This window comes from Talpa occidentalis, unplaced genomic scaffold (genome assembly GCF_014898055.3).
Source record: "Talpa occidentalis isolate TD23 unplaced genomic scaffold, MPIMG_talOcc4v2.1 talOcc4.7, whole genome shotgun sequence".
Classification (NCBI taxonomy): Eukaryota; Metazoa; Chordata; class Mammalia; order Eulipotyphla; family Talpidae; genus Talpa; species Talpa occidentalis.
In genome coordinates, this window is record NW_023605083.1 from 102261588 (window position 1) to 102283604 (window position 22017).

The 22017-nt window shown below is 49.9% G+C and overlaps 2 protein-coding genes across 2 annotated transcripts in view; both read left to right on the forward strand.

The window, feature by feature from the left end:
* Nucleotides 1-12789: 12789 nt before the first annotated feature.
* On the forward strand, nt 12790-15391 carry LOC129144795 (basic proline-rich protein-like). The gene is made up of 2 exons (XM_054688612.1): nt 12790-12794; nt 14680-15391. The coding sequence occupies exons 1-2, from the start codon at nt 12790-12792 to the stop codon at nt 15389-15391; spliced, it is 717 nt and encodes a 238-aa protein (XP_054544587.1).
* A 177-nt stretch (nt 15392-15568) lies between these two features.
* WNK2 (WNK lysine deficient protein kinase 2) overlaps nt 15569-22017 on the forward strand; it is an 85538-nt gene continuing 79089 nt past the window's right edge. The window contains 2 exon segments of the mRNA XM_037495011.1: nt 15569-16006; nt 16009-16254. Coding sequence (XP_037350908.1) covers nt 15569-16006; nt 16009-16254 — 684 coding nt within the window.

Consider the following 22017-nt stretch of genomic DNA (forward strand, 5'->3'; position numbering starts at 1 on the left):
AATGAAAATACTGTATGACCCAGAAATCCCACTCCTGGGTATCTATGTACAGAACGTAAAACTTTCAACCAATAGTATATGCTCTACAGTGCCTATTGCAGCACTATTTGCACTAACTAGGACACAGAAATAGCCAAGTTCCCATCAATAGACAACTGTATCAAGAAGATGTGGTATATCCACGTATCCACACTGCAGAGTATTATGCAGCCACAAAGAGAGATAGCAAAATGGAGTTCAAGGGAATTATGTGTAGTGAAGCAAGTCAGAGTGACAGAGACAAATACTGGACATTGATCCAGCAGATGATTTGACAAATCAAAATACAGAAACTAGTGAACCTTAAACACAGTGAGGGCCTTGAGCTAGAGAAGGAGAGGGAGAAAGAAAGGAACAAAGTGGAGACAATATATAATATATATATATATATATATTTTGTATGTATGTGTACATACACACACACACACTCACACACACACACACACACACACACACACAAGAAAATAAAAAGATATGGCTCAGCATCAACTCAGAGCTCACAGGACCTAACTTTTAAAAAAAAAAGGAAGAAAGGAGTCTCCCTGGTGGCGCAAGGGGTTAAGTCTCAGCACTATGAAGCTGTCCACAGCCTCTGCAACACAAATTTGATCCCCGGCCGGGGAGATGACATATGGCGCAGCAGACCTCTCCTGTGTCACCCGCTGCTCCCCTCAGCAGTGTATTTCAGTAGATCTGCCTGTTCTGCTCCCCACTCTGTCTCTGGTGAATCCCCTCACCCCCCTGTACCTCTGGCCTGTACCCCAATTCTTATATGCATAAATAAATAAATCTTTAAAAAAATAAAATAAAATAAAGAAAGGAAGAAAAGACAACTTCTGGATCATGGTAACCACTAGGGAAGAGCTGGGGCTGGGACATCAGGCCTGCGTCCATGGCCTAGTCATTCTCTCAACTATCAAAGGCACTTTTCTGGGTTAACAATATAAATAGACACATTAAACAACTGGAATTTCTCAGGAAGTGAGGCAGAGGTGTCCGGCTCACTTCCACTTGGGCAAACGGAGGCATCCACGTGAAAGTGTCCACTAGCAGGACATGCCTTTGGGGACATGGGCTGGTGCCTCCTTGACCCACATGGAGGGCTGGGAAGTGGACTGGGTGGAGGGACTGCTGGGCCTCCAGGATCTGATTTGTGCTACATTCTTGCTGGGAAAGCTGAGATTAAATGCTGCTGAGAGGATCATTGATGCTACTAGATGTTCCTGCCTTACCACACCTAGACTGCAGGGGTCATGGTTGAGGGGTGTGCTTGCCCTCCCCTGGGGTGGTAGCTCCTCTGTGGAGCTGATAATGGTCCCTGCTTTGTGGGATTCCCTGAAGAGCTACGTGGGTTCATTTGTCCATCACAGATTTGCACTGAACTGCTTGGGCCCAGTTGGGGGAAGGGAGAAAGAGGTGGGGGAGGGGAGAGATGATAGTGTTGGGTCCCTGTGCTGAGACCTGACTGTTGGGCAGGGCAAGGAAGATGCATTCATGATGGTGATTTCAGGCTGGCCTGTGAGTCCTGCAGGGACCTTACTCTATGTGGGGGTGATTCCCAATGCAGGATCCAGCAAGGAGACAGAACCAGCCACAAGAGACTGGGGGGGAGGTGTCGAGTAGACTGTGGATGCCTGCACTGTCAGGCCATGCAGAAGGCAGGTCAGTGGGTTCAGTGGGTTCAACTGACCCTGAGACATGAGCTTCTCCCCCTTCCTATGGCTTCATTCTGGAAGCCCTGGAGGTCACATCTTGACAGCTAGGGTCCCAGCTGTACTGACAGATCTAGGACCTTGGCTGGAGCCTGGAGTAAAGACATTGAATCATGTGAAAGGAGAAGTATGAGTGGCCCTGGATCCTTGGGCAGAGTTTGAGCCTCATGTAAGAGACATGGGCATTCAATCCCTGCTAGTTTATGACTTTGTCTCAGTGCAGTCAATTAACGTTCTCTGTGGTGAGGCTGCATTGCTGGTGGGTGTAAATTGGTGTATCATTCCCCCTACATTGATTTGGCAAAATCAGTCACAATTACAAAGCCATGAACTTCTGGCCCAGCTGATGGTTTGAGAACTGGCCAAGTGGGTGCTGTGTATAGTATGGCTGTGGGACAGGTGTGGCTGGCCTTGGAAAATACCAGAAAAGCACAAAGAAAAAAATTATATTCACCCAAACAGCAACAGTATTAACATCTGGTGTATTTTCTTGCAGATTTTTCCTTTATTTTGTTGCTTTAACAATTGTTCCTCGATCTTCTGTGACACGCGAGCACTCCAGTGCGGGAGCAGCGGTCAGTGTCTGTGGTGGTCTCAGGTGCCATGGTTGGGAGAACGAAGTCCTCCTGCAGGGCCTCATCCTTCCAGCCCTTGCATTTTGAGTAACAGTAGATAATGACTTAGGCCTATGTCTTTGCTTTCCTTCGGGAAGATTCCAATAGTGGAACATGGGTTGTAATTTGACAAACTGCTTTCCTGAAGGCTGTGCTGAGGACCCTGACCTCGGCCAGTGCTGGGCCTCACGGTGAAGGCAGCTCTGATGATCTCGCACCTGAGAAAGGATTGCTTTCACCCCCTACGGCGGTTCCCAGTGAGCCCAAATATGGACTATGTTCCATGGCTTTTTCTGACTTGTCTCTGCATGTCTTCCTCTCTTCCTTTTGGGAATTTTGGCCTTTTCTACCCTGAACCCATGTTGAATCATGTGAAAGTTTGCTTATTAAGGATAACCCTTTCATGTCTGAAGTGAACTTTTCCTTTAACGAGATGCTTGCTTTTAAATCATGTTTTTTAATTTTTTTTTAAAATGATCAGTTTTACTTTTCTACTCAGGTCTCCCTTACCCCTTACTCCCTTACCTCTGGTGTTTCGTATTCCTCACACCTGAAACACTTTATGGAAGCTCTTCTGGCTGGAACACAGCCTCCTGTGAGGGCAGAGCCTGGAGACCTGGTTCTGTGTGTGCTCACTGCTGCCCTCAGCAGCCCCTCTGTGGACCTTGTTTCTCCACTTCAGCAAAGGCCTGCTTTGCTCTCATGTGTCTGCAATGGACTCTGACCTTCAGCTTCTGACCCCACCCCCACCACAGTCCCCCGTCCTCAGGGACACAGGCCAGAGTCATGTAGGTCCCACCCAGCACCCATGCCCACATCCTCCTCCTGTGGGCCCCAGACCTGTGCATTCCTGTCATGCTGATGTGGAAACACCCTGGCAGAGGCTGCCTGAGGAGATTTTAGGTGTGTATTTAAAACAGAAAACACTTCTGGTCCTCAGTGCCCAATTATCTTGAAAAAGCAATTCTGTCTCTACGATCAATAAATATTTGTTTATTGGAGGGTCATGCTGTGGTTTATTGATCAGTGACTTTGTTCCTATGCAGAGATGATGTTTGCATAAACCTTCTAGAAAAACAAATGTGCCCACCCTTTGGCCCCTTGGGACTGTCACTACTTCCTGGGCAAGTGTAGCAGAGTGCTGAGCCTGGAGTACCTCCTGTCAGAAGAGATCTGGGGACTCTATGCATCCCTCCTGCCCTGCGCATAACCTGATGAGGTGGCCTTTTAACAGAGGAGCAAACCAAGGCCATGGAGTAAGAGGTAGACTTGCCCTAGGGTTAGTTCAGATTTTCAGGGACCCAACCTTGCTTCCCCAAAGTCAAGGCCAGGGTGTAGGAAGGATGGTTGACAGCGTCCCTCTAATACCTAATCCTGGGGAGCATTCCACTGTGATGGTTCAGTGGTAGGCACGCCATGTGCCCCAGGACTTTTCCTGGGGCTTTAAAGGGAGAAGCTGGGAAGTTGCACAGAACTGCAATGGCTGATGTTCTATCTATAGGAAGGGCCAAAGTGCACGTGAAGTGCCAAAGAAGGAGGCGGAGGAGAGGAAAGGTCCAGACACATCACTGGAACACCTGGACTTAGCCACATCCGAAACTGGGAAGTTCTATCACTCTCAAGAAACAGTATCCCAAGAAACATGAACTTTGAGGGGGTCAAAAAATCAAAATATCTTAATTCTAAGCCTAGAGCCTGTGGATGAAAGGGAGGTTATAACCTTGTCAGGTTGCCAGGGGAATATCCCAGAATGGACAGGGGGCACAAAAGGCACAGGGCACAGTGAGGACAATGGATCAGAGGGCATAGGGGACAGCAGAAGCAGCAAGGTGCAAGGTTAAGTATATGAGTGTTTCTGTGTGTGTGTGAATATATATGTGCTCATGTGTATATGTGTGCTTTGCATGGTGTGTGTGCATCATGTGCACGTGCATACTCACCTGTGTGGTAAGAAATGAAGCTAAGAAGCAAATGTGGTAAAATCTCACAACTTATTTTGTGAGTTTTAAATTTTTCAAAATGAGATAAAATTTGAGAAAATGATACACCTGAGCCAACCCAATTTTAGCCACATTGCGGTGTACTGGGTGCTCAGGGCAGGAATTTCTGTCCTACCTGCTCCAGGACCTCAGTCACACCTGTTGCTGACAGACCCAGGAAGGATTGCTGGGAGCTGGGGGGTGGAGGGCATGTGCATCCCTCCATGTGCATCCTTCCCTGGGGAGCAAGTGTGGCCTTGGGCAGGGGACTTAAGCTTCAGAGCCTCACTTCTCCAATCTAAATGCAGAGTCACAATTCCTACCTCATGGGATGGTGAAGGGACTTTCAACCAGGATATGTGTGTCATGCCTGCGTGACCCAGCCAGGGGATAACCCTCATGTCAGTGAGGTGTAGGGGGGTACCTACCCTGTGACAGTGCATCCAGGGTGACCACAGGACTTGGTGGCAGGAAGGTTACCTGTGCTATGTCTGGTATGCCCACCATGCTCCACACTACACCAGGAGCCTTGAGTAGGAGAGTGGAGGTCCTTGCCTGCTTGGGCTTACTCCATCCAGGACTTGGAGGGAATGAGCTGGGAAAACTTGTCCTGGACACGGCCCCTCACCAGGCTGACACCGCTGAACAAAATCACACAAACCAGGTCGCATACCGGGTGGTTGATGAAAGATCACAACTGCCTCAACCTGAACACAGGTGTGACCAGTCATTCTTGAGAGAATCCAGGATAGGTCTGGAATGGGGAATCATTCTTGGATATAACTGCATTCTGAAATAGGCATCCTCTAGGCTGAGCTCTGGATAGGCAGGCATTTTATCTTGGGAGCCTTCAGGCTGAATCCAGGTGCAGGACTTTATCAGGCTGGCAGTTAATTTGGGGAGACTTCAGGCTGAGCCTGGTACCAGACAGCTAGAAGCAGGTGGGAGGTTAACTGTATGCTTCCCCAGGAAACCTGCTCCTCCAAGTGTCTGCGGTGATTTCACAGGACATGTTCACATGAAGGGGGAGACTCCACACACACGATAGACCTCATTCTGACTATGGGTCTCCCCATCTAGAGGTCCTTTACAAAAGGACACTTTTCATCTCTCTGCCTCTCTCCCTTCCTGGGTAGCTCCCTGCCTCCCTAGTGGGTGGTGCCTCCCATGCAACATGGTCATTTTCCGGTGTGAGTCTGGGTTTGGCGCCCAGTAGGCAGGTGGGTGTTTGACGCCGCCTCTGCAGTCGGAGTGAGCAGACACTGCCAAGCACAGCACTGTGATTTTCACTGAGCCTGCAGAAGAGACCCACCTCATGCAGGCTGAAGCACAGCCTCTTTTGCCTCACATGGAATGGAGTTGCCATCCCAATGCCAGCTGCATGGGAAACATGGAGTGCAAAGTAGGGAGTCTTGGACCTGAGTTAGCCACCTTGACCATGGTCAGAACCTGCTCTGGGTTCTGACCAGATATATGGACAGATATATGGGCTCTGGTCCCAGCACCCATGCCAAGTCCATGGGCAGGTGCCAATATCCAAGCCCTCTGCTTCCCACACTCCTTCCCTCTGCTCCATCCACATGAGCCCACACTCCTATCCCGCTAGCTCTGTGGTGGATGACATCCTGAATGGAGGCCATCTTTTTTTTTCCATGGGCATGCCCTGCGAGTAGGAGGCGAGCTACAGGGAGCCCAGAGTTGAAGACTGCCACTGTGTTTCAGTCCTACGAGGCTGCTAGGACCCCTAGAATTCCTTCATGACTCCCTCTAAGCAGCGGGCAACTCTGCGGCCCTATCACCAACAGGAAATGGAAGTTCAAAGAAATGAACTAATGGGCAAAGGTCACAGCCAGTGGGTGGTGCCAGACAGATAGGGATCTTTGGCTTCTAGACATGTGCTGCTGTCAGCTGATCCCCCCATGTCCCAAAGACAAAGTTGGGGGAGCTGCCTTTGCCCAGAATGCAGAAAAATGCACAAAAGCTGACATGCCCACCAGTAGTATTTGGGGTGCTTTCATTCTTTTTTCTCTAGTGTGTTGTCACCTTTCATTGTCTTGACGGCTTCTTATATCATTATAAAGTTCCATGAAGAGCGTTTAAGTGGCTTTGTTACATCTGATCTTGTAGGAATAACCGTTTTCCAATTACTGAATGTTTGCATTGTTCATGCTTTGTGTCAACAGTCCTATGGTAAACAGCTTTATGCACCAAGCTGGTCACTCCACGGTGTTAATTCTCCAAAAGGCAACTCTGACACTAAAGGAGGTGAATGCGTTTTAGACTCTTGTTGCCACCATGAGTTACTTCCCAGGAAGTCTGTGCCAATCAGTTCTGGGAATGCACAAAGAGGCAGCAGGCCCACATAGGGAAGCAGCCACTGCAAGCTGGGGCTGCCACGAACCTTCAGGGCCAAGAGGGGAACAAAGACCAAAATTTGGAAACTGGTCTGATAGCGGCAACCTGGGAGCAGTTGACAGAGGTGGTTGGACCTGAGATCAAGCTAGAGTTGAAGGAGAGTCCTGACTTCACGGCCTGTCCATTAAGATGCAGCCCCAAAGAGGAAGGACTCTGGAGTTGAAGGACAGAGCCACAGCCAAGATTGGGCAGGGTGTCTGTTCAGCAAAGAGAAACATTGTCAGATGCTTCTATGGGAGGGTTAGGTACTAGGTGTGGCAGACTGAGAGAGCTCAGAAGGGGCTCTGTGGGCCCAGATAGCAGCAAACTTGGATGTGGACAGAGGAAGCCACACAGCCTGGAGGAATGGACACTTGGGCAGTGCTCCCCTGAGGTGGGGTGGAGCTTCTGACCTTGTCTGGCTGCTCCCTCAGAGGAGTATGGGGTGACCAGTTCTGGGTGTCAAAAGAAGCCAGAGGGGCAAGACTTTGTGCCCCTGCCCAGTGGATGCTGATAAGAGTTAGAAATAGGAAAAGGTACCCACCGCCCCCACCCCTGCCCCTGTTCCCTTCTGATCTCTGGCCAACATTACCAGAGGAAGTGACCTGGAAGCTGGCAGGGCCAGGAGAGTTCAGCTGTATAGCCCTTGCCCCATCGTCACTGGAAGTGAGCTGGGGCACAGACATGCAGACGTGACAATAGTGCCAGAACTCCCGAATCACATGGATGAGGTCCTAAGGGAGGGTGACAGAGAGCACAGCAAGGACAAGTGGAGCCCATGCATTGTGGCCAAAGTCTAGCTCCTGGAGCTAGGAAAGTTGGGGGTAGGGACTAAATAGGGAGGCCTGAAGAGAGGTGTGGGCAAGCTGGCCTAGTTATCCCCTTCTCCCCACCAAGGCCCAGCCCCATACCCCACCCCACTACTGTATTCAATAAGCAAAGGCACAACCTCTGGCCCCTCTGTGCCGCTCCAGGATGGTATGGGGGGAGGATGAGAATTCCTGTGAGGCGCTTAGCTCAGTGCTGGACATACACTGTGTTCCTGTAAGTGCTGGTGGTGGTTATCAATATTTTAGCGGCATGACTTAATGGGGAACACAGCACCCCGTGGGCTTAGTGACCCACCCCCCTTTTGAATGGCTGCCAGTTTCTCAAGACCCCTGGGCTACCTTTGGAGACTTTCAGGACAGGTAAAAAAGTGAAAAAGTGCAGGGGAGGAGGAGGGAGAGGGATCAGAGGGAGGGAGGGAGGAGCACAGGGGACTGAGGTGAAGGTGCACGGGTGCATTGGTGAAGGAAATTCTATGGGGACTACACCTGAGGGGGTGGGGGGAAGCAAATATTGTTTAAAAATGAACAATGATGTTAAAAAAAATTCTTAAAAAAATAAAAAGGAAAAAATTCTTGTCCAATGAGGAAAAAAAAAGTGAAAAAGGCCTGTGTGCTCTATGCTGGTTCCTGTGTTTTCTGACTTCTACAGGCATGGAGAACAGGGCCTTCTGCATTTGCAGAGACACTAAAGCAGGCTCCTCTGAGGGTCTGAGGTGTGGATGTTGGTGGGAAGGACTACACTGGCATGGTACCACTCTGCAAGCACCCACCATCTATGGAGGGTACATCATCCCACTACCACCCAGTCTCGAAGAGACAGAAAGGCAAGGGTAGGTGAGCACCAAGGAGGGCAGCTGGTGAACAGGCAGCTCCAGATCTGGAATATACTGCTGCTCCCCTGAGTCACAGGGTGAGGACACACAGTATACTCTGTTCCCACCCTGAAGTCCCCATACTGAGAAGACCCATCTACAGCCGCTGCCACTCAGGCCTATGAACAGGGAAGAATGACCACTAAGAGGTCTTAGCTGTTTTTTTTTTCAGACTCTTAAACAGAAAGTAGAAATAAAGTTGACATAAATAAAGGCGATAAAAACAAACCATTTCTAAAAGTTGTGTCCTTTAAAAAATGTCCAGAGCCAGGAACTGAGCAGCATAGTTTGGGAGTAGTCCCCCATGCAGGTTGAGGTGACCATGTCTGCCATGCCCAGTGGCCAGTCTGCTTCAGCAAGTGGAGAATTTCAAAACCTGTATATCTTTGGCTACCTGAGGGCTAACACCTGTTCTCTGGTGCTAGCTCTATGACCTTATAGCTGGTGTGAAACTAAATGAGTGAAACTAAATCATAAGTTAATGCATAGGAGAAAGACGCTTCAACCTTAATTCACTTATTTGATGTGAATTTGCTGAACCTTTTTCTGTGTAGACAGCTGTCCATGGATGCTACATGCCTGCTACAGAGGGTGTCAGGGAAGCCATATTTGGGCAATGATATATAGACAACAAAAAATGAATTTGGTGTTTTATACCTTTTCTACCAAAATATTAAGTACCTGCTCCTGAAAAATCATGAAAAAATAGAAAATCTGAACAGACTGGTTACTAGTAAGGAGTTATCAAAAATCTCTCAACAATCAAAAGTCCAGAGCCTGATGATTTTACTGGTGAATTCTACCAAACAGTCAAAGTTTGACTTCAAAATATAGAAGAGGAAGGAACACTTCCAAACTTATTTTTATGAGGCAGCATTACCTTGATACCAAAGGCAAAGAGACTACAAGGAAAGAAAACTATAGGCCATTATCCCTGATGAACATAAATACAGAAACCCTAAACAAAATATTAGTAAACTGAATTCAACAACATACTGAAAGGATCCTACACTAAAATCAAATGGGATTTATTCCAAGGGTGCAAGACTGGCTTAATGTCTGCAAATAAATCAGTGTGACAGACTACATTAACAAAATGAAGCATAAGAAGCATTTCACAACTTTAAACATCCATTAATAATAAAAACTATCAACAAAGTGAGTATAAAGGGACCATCATACATTCCACATAAGACACTCCCACAGCTACCATTATACTCAATGGTGGAAGATCGGAAAGTAGAAATAAGATCAAGAACAGGCACAAGACAAGGGAGTTCACTTTCACCATTTCTATTCAAGATAGCACTGGAAGTGGAAGCCAGAGCAGTAAGGCAAGAAAAAATATGAAAATCATCCAAATCAGAAAGGAAGAAGTAAAACTGTCTCTATTTATTTATTTATATTTTACATCATTGTTCATTTTTGTACAATGCATGCTTTCAGGTGTAGTCCTGGTAAAATTCCCACAACCAGTTTACTCGGGCACCATAACTGTAGTCCCTTGCGCTCTTCACGCCCCTGTTTTGATCCCTCTCCCTCCCCCTCCCCTGCAGAATGTCTCTGATTTATAGTTGCCTATTAATTTTGTTTATGTATTTATTTATAAAGATTTATTTATTTATGCATACAAGAACTGGGGTGTAGGCCAGAGGTATGCCAGAGGATTCACCAGAGACAGAGAGGGGAGCAGAACAGGTGGATCTACTACACTGCTGATCTACTAATACACAGTGAGGGGAGCAGTGGGTGATAGAGGAGAGGTCTGCTGTGTCATGTGGGTCAGCTCCCTGGTCAGGGATTAAACTCATGCCAGTGGCTGGCGATGGCTTGATAGTGCTGAGACTTTAACCCCTGCACCAGAGAGGTCCTTTTATTTATTTATTTATTTATTTATTATTTCCTGATTCCTTATTTGCTTCTCTGTCTTCCTCCTACAAGTGAAACAATCTGATATTTTTCTTTTTCCTTCTGGCTTATTTTACTGAGCATAATCCCTTCCAGCTCCATCCATGTTACTGAGAATGGCATGAGTTTATCTATTTTGATTGCTGAGTAATATTCCATGGTATATATGTACCACATCTTCTTGATCTGGTCATCTATTTTTTGGACGTTTGGGTTGTTTCCATATCTTACCTATTGTAAATAGCGTTGCAATGAACATAGGGGTGCAGATATCCTTTTGAATTAATGTTTTTGCATCCTTTGGGTCGATTCCTATGAGTGGAATTGCTGGGTTATATGGTGGCTCCATTTTTAATAGTTTGAAGAATCTCCACATAGTTTTCCATAGTGGTTGGACCAAAAACTGTCTCTATTTGCATATGACACGGTATTATATACCAAAACCCCAAAAGACTCCACCCAAACACTGTTAGAATTAATAAAAGAGTTCAGTAAAGTTGCAATCTACAAAATCAACATACAAAATCTGTTGTGTTTTTATACACTAATAACCAGCTAGCAAGTAAGAGAAATTAAGAAAAAAAAATCCCATTCACAATTGTATCAAAAAGAATAACATACCTAGGCATAACTTTAAGCAAGGAGGTGAAAGACCTATACACTGAAAATTATAAGATAATGAAAGAAATTGAAGAGGACACAAATAAATGGATAGATAATCTGTTTATGGATTGGAAAAAGTGATATTATTAGGATGTCCATATTACCTGAAAAATCTAGAGATTCAATACAATTCCCATCAAAATTGCAATGACATTATTTACAGAAACAGAACAAAAAATCCTACATTGTTTAAAGAATGAAAAAATGCCCCAAATACCCAAAGCAATCTTGGGAAAGAAGAACAAAGTTAGTGGCATTACATTCCATGACTTCAAGCTATAATTACAAAATGATAGCAATCAAAACATCATTTTGACATAGATACATAGATCAATGGAACAGTATAGAGAACCAAGAAATAAACTCTCAAATATATGGTCAATTGATTTATGACAAAGGAGCCAAGAATACACAATGGGGAAAGTATAGTCCCTTCAATAAATGACATTTAGAAAACAGAACAGCCACATGCAAAAGAATGAACCTGGATCACCATCTTATGCCAAACACAAAAACTAACTCAAAATGGATTAAAGGCTTGAACATAAGATTTGAAGCCATAAAACATATAGAAGAAACACAGGTGGTGATGTTCCCGATATTGGTCTTGGCAATGATTTTTTGGATTTGACACTAAAAGCAAAGGCAACACAAGCAAAAATAATAAGACCTGACCAAGCTAAAAAGCTTCTGCTCAGTCAAAGAAATAAAAAGACACCTTACTGAATGGAAGAAAATATTTGCAAATCATATATTTGACAAGGGGTTAATATTCAAAATATATAAAGAACTCATGCAACTCAATAACAATAAAACAACCCCTAAAAATGTGACGAGAGGCTTGGAATCGATAGTCTTCCAAAGAAGACATACACATGGCCAACAGGCACATTACAAACGTGCTTAATATCACTAATTTCAGATAAATTCAAGTAAAAAATCACAATGGAATATTACCTTTTACCTGTTAGAATGGCTAGTATAAAAAAAAGACAAGAAATAGCAAGTATTTGGCCAGGATGTGGAGAAAAGGGAACACTTGTGCATTCCTGGTCAGGATGTAAATTGGTGCAGCCGCCAGGGAAAACAGTATGGAGATTCCTCAAAAAGCTAATAGTATCACTACAATATGATCCAACTATTCTACCTCTGGGTATTTATCTGAAGAAACTAAAACCACTAACTCAAAAATATATATATACTCCCATGTTTATTGTAGAATTATTTATACATAATCCATTGATGTTCTTACCACAAGCGTCCATTGATGGATAAATGGATAAAGAAGTTATTAGACACACACACACACATACACACGTATTACACACGTATAATGGAATATTATTCAGGCATGAAAAAGAAGAAAATCCTGCCATTAGCAATAACATAGATTGACTTTGAGGATCTTATGATAAATGAAATAAGTCAGACAAAGATACCAAAATTAAAATCTATATGTGCAGCTTAGATACAGATTTTATGTAGATACCTTATACATAGAAATAACAATAAAAAAACCCCACAATAACACAACTTCAAACTAATACAGACTGGCGTTTGCCAGGGGCAGGGATTTGGGGGGAGGATAGATAAGTGAAATGGGTAAAGGTGGTCAAAGGTACACATATCCAGTTATAAAATAAATTAACATAGGAGATGTAATGTTAACAATGCTGTATTCTACAACTGAAAGTTTCTAAGAGAGCAAATCTTAAAAGTTCTTATCACACACCGACCAAAAGTGTGTAACAGTGTGTGAAAGAGGTTAACTAGACCTAATGTGGTAGGTTTATAATATATACAAATACCAAAACATTATGTTGTACATCTAAAATGAATATAATGTATGTCAATTGTATCTTGAAAAAATAATGTGAAAGATCAACATGTATATTCATACAATGGAATATTATTGAGCCATAAAAGGAGTGAAGTAATGACACACTGCAACCCGAATGAAAAGTGAAAATCTTATGCCGAATGAAAGAAGCCAGACACACAGAGGACACATGTGGTGCGACCTCATTTATAAAAAATGTCCAGAACAGGAACATCTATAGAGACAGAAAGATTACTGTGTGCCTCATCGAGCAGGAAAAGGGGGAGACTGCTAATGGGGACAGGTTTCTTTTAGGGTTATTAAAATGTTCTGGACATGCTGTAGCCTCTGCAGCACGAGTTCAATCCCTGGCCAGCCAGGGAGCAACCCACATGGTGTAGCAGACCTCTCCTGACTCGCCCGCTGCTCCCCTCAGCAGTGTACTTTAGTTAATCTGCCTGTTCTGTTCCCCACTCTCTCTGGCGACTCCGCTCACCCACACACACACCTCTGGCCTGTACCCCAGTTCTTGTATGCATAAATAAATAAATCTTTAAAAAATGTTCTGGACATGTGCTAGACGGTGGTGATGGTCATCGACTCTGTATATATGAAAAACCACTGAACTGTGTACTTCAAAAGAATGAATTTTATGGTATGTAATGATATCTCAATTAAGTTGTGATTACAAAATCAACAAACGTTAATTTTTCATTTGGAGTTAAGGAATGTTACATCATTTTATCAATGATAAAAGGATAAAAATGGAAAATGTGTTGTACTGTAGAATACTGTAGCCCCTATTGGGTGGGTAACCTTCCCAGAGGGACCAGAAGCAGCAGGAATCCTGAGCCCCCCATCTTGCTGCCCAGCACCTGGGAGACACCAGCCACCCCAGCACCACAAACCTGTGCTTCCCTGCCCACCCCCGAAGCATCCTCCCCTCCCCCCAACCTCCCCCATCTCCTGTCCTTCCTTCTCTGTGGCCTGTTGGGTCCTGACCCCAGAAATCATCTCTATGGGGGGACTGGCACCTGTGAGTGTCCAGTCACCTGGCCAGACTGGTGCACAGCCTGGACTGGGGGGGACTTTGGGGTCCTGAGCACCAGAGATACCAAGGTGACAGCTGGGGGTAGGAGCAGCACTGCCTCCAACTCTGTGGTCTTGAGCACAGGGTCTTTCATAGAGTGCAGCTCAGAAGCTAGCAGTATGATCTGTGTCATATACTAGCTACCTGCAATAAGGTGCAAGAAGCCCAAGAGAGGCCTTGTCTGTGGAGCCCAGAGGAAAACTGAGGGGGGAAGAAATAAGGGAAGGCTCCCAGGGGGAGCTGGCATTTGACTGTGGTGCTGGAAGAACCCCGAGCCAAGGGGTTCTTGGCAGCCTCTTCCCCCCATCTACCGGCATCACAGTTCTGTCTCAGCAGCATTGGGATGAAGGGCGGATACCTTCTGCCTCGCCCCTGTTTGCTCAGCTGTAAAATGGTGATGATTATGACAGTACTTGCCTTCCTGATAGAGAGGTCCTGATGGGCGCTGCCTGTGAAATGAGAGGAGGAAAGGACCCCCACCCTCCTCAAACCGGATCGGTCCCGAATTGGAGTCTGGGGAGGGGCTCTGGCTTCTTCATGAGGGGTGAGGTTACCCTTCACCGGCACAGGGCTCAGAGGTTTGGGGCGACTGCCGAGGCCAGGTGCGGCGGAGGGTGGGGGGTGTCTCAGGGACAAGAGGAGCCCCGTTACAGCATGGAGCAGGGAGCCTGGAGGGCCAGGGCCAGCCCAACCCGGAAGGGGGTCGGGGTGGGGGTCCGCGGACCTGGGGCAGTGGGCGGGACTCGGGCCCTCCTGCAGGTGTCTTCGAGCCGCAACCAGGTGGGCGTGCCAGGCTCCGCCCCGCGCGCCGAACGGGGGCGGGCGAGCGGAGGACCCGCCCTCCTTGCGCGCCGGGTCGGAGCCGGTGCCGGAGCAGAGCCGCGCGGAGACAGAGCGGCGCGAGCGGACGTTGCCCGCAGGGACGGCCCGAAGGAGCAGAGCCGCGACCCGGTTCCAAGAACCACCGGCCCCGGGCGCGGACCCTGGCCCCGAGAACGACCCGCCCAGCGCGAACCCCGGCCCGGAGAGTGACCCGGCCCGAGCGCGGACCCTGGCCCCGGAGAGCGGCCTCGCCCGCCTCGCCCGCCCCGGCTACTGGCCCTTGGGCATGGACGGCGCCCGCTCGCCCTGTGAGTGCAGAGACCCCCGCCCGCCGCCTTTGTGTGCGCGCCGCGCCGCCGCAGCCCCCTCGCCGCGCGCCCCTCCTGCGCCCCGGGCCGCGTCCTTTGTGGAGCCGCCGCCTGGCCGTTGCCTCCCGGTTCCCCGACCTCCCTATCCCCTCTGCAGCCTCTCTTGGGGACCCCAGGGACAGACCCCCAGGACAGCCGAACCCTCAGGACATCCCCGCAGGTCCCCTTCCCCGGGGCTTCCTCTGCAGCTTGCCCCGAGGTCCCCAGGGACGCTCCAGCAGGCCCCCTTCCTGGGGGCCCCAGGGACAGCCCAGCAGGCCCCCTCCGTGGCTGGAGCTTAGCAGGGCACGGCCCCTCAAACCCGGCCTCCTGGTCGGGTGTGCAGTCCCCTTGTAGGCCCCCTCCGCGGCTGGGGCTGGGCAGGGCGCGGGCCCCCGGGCGGCGCTGTCTCATCCCACGGCCGGGCAGGTGCGGCGGGCCGGCGCTCACGCGGGCCTGCGTGTCCTTGGCCCGCAGAGATGGACGGCGATGGCAGCCGCCGAGACGCCCCCGGCGCACTGATGGAGGCCGGGCGCGGCGCGGGGCCCGCGGGCATGGCGGAGTCGGCGGTCGTGCCGCGGACGCGGGCGGCGCGGCCCGGGCCCCAGCGCTTTCTGCGGCGCAGCGTGGTGGAGTCGGACCAGGAGGAGCCGCCCGGCCTGGAGGCAGCCGAGGCGCCTGGCGTGCAGCCCCCGCAGCCCCTCCAGCGCCGGGTGCTGCTGCTTTGCAAGACGCGCCGCCTCATAGCCGAGCGCGCTCGCGGCCGCCCCGCCGCCCCCGCGCCCGCCGCGCCTTCGGTGCCCGCCGCGCCGCCTGGCGCCCCTGCCAAACCCGGCCCGGAGCCCGCCGGCCCGCGGGAGCCGGGCCCCGATTCGACCGCTGTCCCGCCCGCGCCCGCCCCCGACGGCGGCCCCCGGGGGATGAGGAGGAGGCCGGGAGGAAAGAGGACGCCGGGGCCACTGAGGTGAAGCCGGAGCCGGGGCGCGCTCGCCGGGATGAGCCCGAGGTGGAGGAGGACGATGAGGACGACCTCAAGGCCGTGGCCACGTCTCTGGACGGCCGCTTCCTTAAGTTTGACATCGAGCTGGGCCGCGGCTCCTTCAAGACGGTCTACAAGGGGCTGGACACCGAGACCTGGGTGGAAGTGGCCTGGTGCGAGCTGCAGGTGAGGGGCGCGCTGCTGCAGGTGGGCTGTGGGCGCGGGCTCCATGCTTGGGGCCAGCCGGGTCTGCGGGTGTGTCACCCTCGGTGTGGGTGATGCTGTGTCAGGATGGACCGCGGAGGTCGGACCTCCTGGTATGCAGTGGCGCCCGCGCTGGAGAGGGGGCACTCCTGGGGCCTTTCTGTTCTCCTGCTCCTTCTTGATTCTTTAATTCAAGCTGTTCTGACTCAGGCTGTCTGGATGGTTGTATCTTTGCAGAAGTAGCCTGAAAGCTGCAGGGCCTTGTGTCCAGGTGTTGACAGGGCACCTTGGGGCCTCTGAGCTGCTCTTTAAGTCAGTAGCTTTCCCTGTCTTGTAAGGTGCAGGCACCCCAGCCAGGGTGTCTGAGGGGTGGCTTCTGCCCTGACTGGTTAAGGGCATACTCTGGTATGCCCTGGTCCAGCAGGGTGAGGCCTGGAAATACTTAGTGGCCTTAGAGCTCTAAGTCCCTGTTCCTTCACAAAATGGATGCATGAGTGATCTTATAACAAGGCTTGCAAAACATGGGTGGGTTTTTTGTTTTGTTTTTTGATACAAAGGCTTTGGGCATGTATTTTTCATAACCTGGCGCTCACGTTGGCTGTGTCAGCCCTGGCCCTGGAGATTATATAAATGGTAACCTGAGCTTCTCTGGGCCAGCCTTGGAAGCTGGGGCAGTGCCTGTCAGAGCGGGTGTTTATGGGCCCTCCCTCATTTTGGGGTGGGGGCAGCTGTTGGGCATGGGGCTGGTCAGTGTGAGCTCTGGCTGTGTGGGTGTAAGCCTACCCCGGTGCCCTGTAAAGTTAGCTGGCCCTTCCAGGCCTGATGCAGGCCTCCTGCCACACCGCCTGCCACACCGCAGGACGCCTGCCGCTTTGGCTCAGAAACAGATTTGGTTGCTCTGCCCTCTGGGCCCCTGCAGAATGGCCTGTGTGTGGGTGTGCAAGCTAGGCTGATTTGGTGGGTGTCTACCTGTCTTTGACCTTTCTCCCAAGACAGAACTCAAGGCCACCCCTTTCTATGGCCCCTTGGTTCTGCCATGGAAATGTGAGCTTTCTGTGATATGCTGATGGCATCCTGTGCAGTCTTCAGAAGGTACTGAGAGCTCCCCTCCTTCTGCTGACTGCAGATTCTGAGCCTGCTGAGAGGTGCAGGACAGGGATAGGGATTTGGGCTGTGGTCTGGGCACCCTGGGGTGTGCTGGGGCATCCCTGCTGCTTGATACCCAAAGGTAAGTAGTAAGGAGAGTAGTAAGAGAGGGCAAAGTGGGTTGGGGGGTGTTTGCTGCCTCCTGATTCTGGAGAGGCCGAGTGCTTCCTGGCTATGTGAGGTGGCAGATGAGTGGGGACCTGGGTGCTATAGCAGGCGAGATCCAAGTGAGACCTCACAGCAGAGCTAAGCTGATCTGGTTAAGGCATTGCAGCACATGTGACCCTCGGGACAGGCTGTTCATTTCCAGTCCCTTTAAGGAAGGGCAAGCTGTTCTGTCTCTGGTACCCCCAGCCGAATAGCCCAGGGATGGAACCTGGCTATTGTTCAGGGGTCTGGACTCCAGCAGGAGTGAGGAGGCTGGAGGTGGCTTCTTGTCTGTCTGCTGGGGGCCCCAGACATCCAGGGAAACATCCCTATAGCTCCCCCAACAAGAGGGCACTTTTAATGTTTGCCTTAGGTTGATTTGTAGACTTTGGGGTCACTACCTCCTGTTTGATTGAGAGTGTTTTACACCAGAGCAGCCCAAAATAGCCCCCTTTGCCAAGAACTAGCCTCCATGTCTGGCCTCTTCACTAACTATGAGCTATTACCCTGTTTTATTTTTGAGGACCCCCCCAAGGTCACCAGCAAGGACATAACCAGCACAGGGGGGACTGCAGCATCATGGGAGTGGGCGACCAGTCTGGTGTGGCCATCCTTGAGTATGGAGGGCAATAGGTTGCATGTTGGCTTTGTGCCTGGCGAGGGGGTTCACAGTGTAGAAATGTCCATCCTCCACTAGCCCCCAGATTCCCGAGTGTTAGGGTTTCTGGTGGAGGGCTGAGTGCTGGGAGCTTTGTAGGATTCCTTTTGATCTTTGTTTTCCTCTTCCCTAGCACCCCAAAATGCATTGGTAGAAAACTTTGGAATGCCCCCAAAATAACTAACCCGCCACAGTCTGCCCCCTTCTCCTGCCCTTGAAATTCTGGGGGGCTCTGCACCTGCCTACCACCCACTTCCTTTATCCCGGGTTCCCTGCTATGGGAGGAAAAGCCCATTTCTGGACTTACTAAGTTTGGCTTAGGGGATGTAGAATCCCTGTGACTTTCAATTTCCTTTGATAAATTAGTGTTGAAAGGGCTTTGTGGAGAGCAGTATGTGTTTGTCTCACATCAGAGGGCAGCAAGATGGTTCACCTCCTGAATTCTCCAGATGTCCAAAGCTGACACTGACTTTTTTGGGGGGAAAGCCATTTTAAAGTATTACCTCTGTGACTTTTTCACTTTTGAGTGTACTTTTATTCCTGATGCCAAAATATATTACAATAGCAATGAAATAAGTGGAAACATACCTGCAGCTCTCTTGGCTCCTGTCCCTAGCAACGTGGGTCATTTTTGGCTCTCTCTGGGCCTGCCCATACCCCCATTCTTTCAGACAATGTTTGGGGAGCTGGAGGCTCCTCACTGGCTCTGGTCTGCCCTAGGAGCAGGTCTGGACCACTGACGCTGTCCCAGGCAGCTCAGGGCACCCTCTTGTACCTGCTGCCTCCTCTGAGCCAGTGTATGTCCTTGAGTAGAGAAAATGCAGCCAACCCGGACCCCAGCCTGCTGGCATTTCCTGGACTACCTGTTTCTCTTGCATTTTCCTCAGAAGCTTGAAGAAAGCCATTGTTTTCAGCCCTCTCTACTGATGCCACCCCCTCCCTTTAGCAAGCCCTGCCTTTAGAGGAGATGGGCACTCAGATCCTCTATGCCACTCCCTCCCCTTCATAAGGTGGTTGTGAGCTGCCGTGGCAGGCTGGGTACTATCTCCAGGGATCCTGCTTGGAACCCATGTTCCTTGCTGGTGTCTGGACATTGGAGTTGGTCTGACTCACAGAGGTGTCACTCCTTGACCTGCCACCCAAGCATGAGTCCTGAAGAGGTATCATGAGAACTGAAGCCCCAACAGGTGGTGAAAAGTGCTAGATTACCCTGGTGCCGTCATGAAGTCATCCTGCTGCTTCTATGTGCTGCCCAGGGGTGGCTGGGCTTGCATGGGTGCTAATGGCCTGGGCACAAGACTGGGAAATGACTTGCACAGACCCTAGGACTCCAGTGATTATATGGCTGTTGGTGTCCCCTTCATGCAGCCACAGAGGAATTGTGTGTTTCCAACTTAACCACCCCAGCCAGATGTTTGTGTCCTGTTTACCTGCCTATGCTCTGGGAGCAAATGATGCTGGTGGGTGGCTATGCTGAGCACACTGGTCCCCTCACTGTCCACAGAGGATGGTGGATCTGCCTGTCATCACTGTGGCCAGCCAGCCTGTCCTATGGCAGCCATGTGCTCATGTACCTGAGTGCTGAGCTCACATATCTGACCATGCAGCTGGAACATTGTCTCTCATAGATGGGCCAGGCACATGCCCTGTGTTCTGGGCAGTCTTGGGCAGGCCTAGGTTTGAGAGGTCCTTGTGGCTTCATGCAAAAGGCTTGGCCACCAGCCTGGTGTCCTTTCAGAGGAGCCCTGTGCAGCCTGCCCAACTGATTTGGGAGAGGAGGGGGTCAGCAAGGGATGGCTCGCTCACCAGAGCAGGGTGAACTCAGCTTGGCTGCTGTCCTGCTTTTTTATTTTTATAGTTGTAATTTCCTAAGAGCTCTTGTTGGGAGAGCTGTCACTTGAAATCATTTGGATGCCAGCACTGAGCCTGTTCTCTAGAATGAGATGGCTCATGCGCCACAATGACCATGGCCTTGGATGGTTGGCAAGAGAGGTTGGCGCCAGCTGCACTGGAGGCCTGAGAGGACTGCTTCCCTGCCAAGGCAGAAATGTGGGCACCCAGAACCTAGAGCCCCTCCTCTGCCCTGTGTGGTGTTGGGTAGTGAGGTCAGTGATGACGGACAGGCATCCCGAGTGAGCGAGCTGAGGGTCATGGTCATGGGGCGTGCGGGCATGCCAGGCTGTTCTCTGTTGGAAGCAGGCGCTGCTGTGGCAGGGTGTTTGCCTTTCCAGGTGTTGTCAAGAAGACCTGGTGTGAGGAGATGCCTCCTTCTGGCCTGAATCACTGTGTGACTTGGGCCCCAGAGCAAGGACCCCAAACTGTCTCACTTGGGTGAAGAGCTAACGGGTCTCTCCCTCCATTCCTGCCATTTCCTGCTAGGTGGCAGCTGAGAGCTTACTCTGAGGTGGGTGCAACTTTGCTGGTGGACTATTAGCCAGGACTGTGTGGTAGCCAAAAAAAAAAAAAAAAAAAAGAATCACTAAGAAGAAGGTAGGGATCGAATGTCCCAGAGTTTCCTGATGCTGGTCCCATGTGAGGGACTCAACATGATGGGTTGGTGTGGTTCATCAGCTCAACCAGCATTTGTTGATCATGTTCCCTGGTTTCCTTGTCCCACAGTGGGCAAGCCGGAATAGCACCCTGGGAGACAGGGAACAGGAGACCAGAGAACACATGGAGCATACTGGTGGTAAGATAGGGAGGGACATCCAACGTGAGAAGCCTGTAGGCAGGTGTGGAGAGAGGCTGTCTTGTTGCGGCCGTGGGTCGACCAGTCTCGCCCGTCCTTCCACACACCTTGCAGAGCTGCTGGACTCGTGCCCCTTCAGCAGGACTGCAGGTGTCTCTTGGAGTCTGTGGGTTGGACTGACTTCCGACTGGAATTGGACACCTGTGGTGATGACATGAAGCTCCAGGCGACTGCTTTGAAGGAGGAGAGCTTGACCCAGTCCAGTGGTGGTTTTGAGGAGCAGGGGGTTCTCCCTTGTGTCTTGCTAAGATGGGTGTGGCATCAGCCCATAGTGATGTGGAGGGAAGGTCAAGAGTCTCAAAGCCAGGTACATTCCTTGCCCAACACACAAACATCCAGAGCAAAGGGGCCTGCTGTATTTAGACTCAGTCCCACAGCTTTCCAGCAAGGTGACCTTGGGGAAGGCACCTGCCTTTGTGTGCCTTGGTTTACCTGTTTGTGCAGTAGAAAGAGAGCTCACAACCCTTGTGGGCTGTGGAGGCTGTTGGAAGAAGTATGTTAGCACTGAACTGGCACTCAGAGCGAAGCACACATGCGGATTGCCCCTTAGATACAGGCAGGCTGAGGGTTGTGCTTCTGCTCTAGGCTCTGCCCAAGCACCTGGCTGCTGCCTTCTTATCTTGTGAGGTGCAGATAAGGAAAAGGGTGTGAATGCAGCAGCTGGAATCTCCTGAGAAGCAAGTTAGGTGCTGCCTCTGGCCACAGAAAATCCCAAGGTTGTTTTGGGGAGTCCCTCTGGGTACAGAGGCCCCAGGGGAGGACTGTTATGAACAAAGGAATAAAGTCCCATCTATGATTAGCATGCTGAAGGCTGGTTGCAGTTTCCCCACTTCAAAATATTTTCAAATCCAGTTTTGTTCCCTGGAGGATTGAATTCTAAGGATTTCCTGGTTTACTTAATTTCTATCTCTGATTTATATTAGCTTTAAAAATATATATTCATTTTTGGGTAAAGAAAAAAGATAGACTGGCGTAGAGAAATAGATTAACGGAATAGGATGTAGAGTCCAGTAACAGAGCTACAGAAATATAGTCAACTGACCTT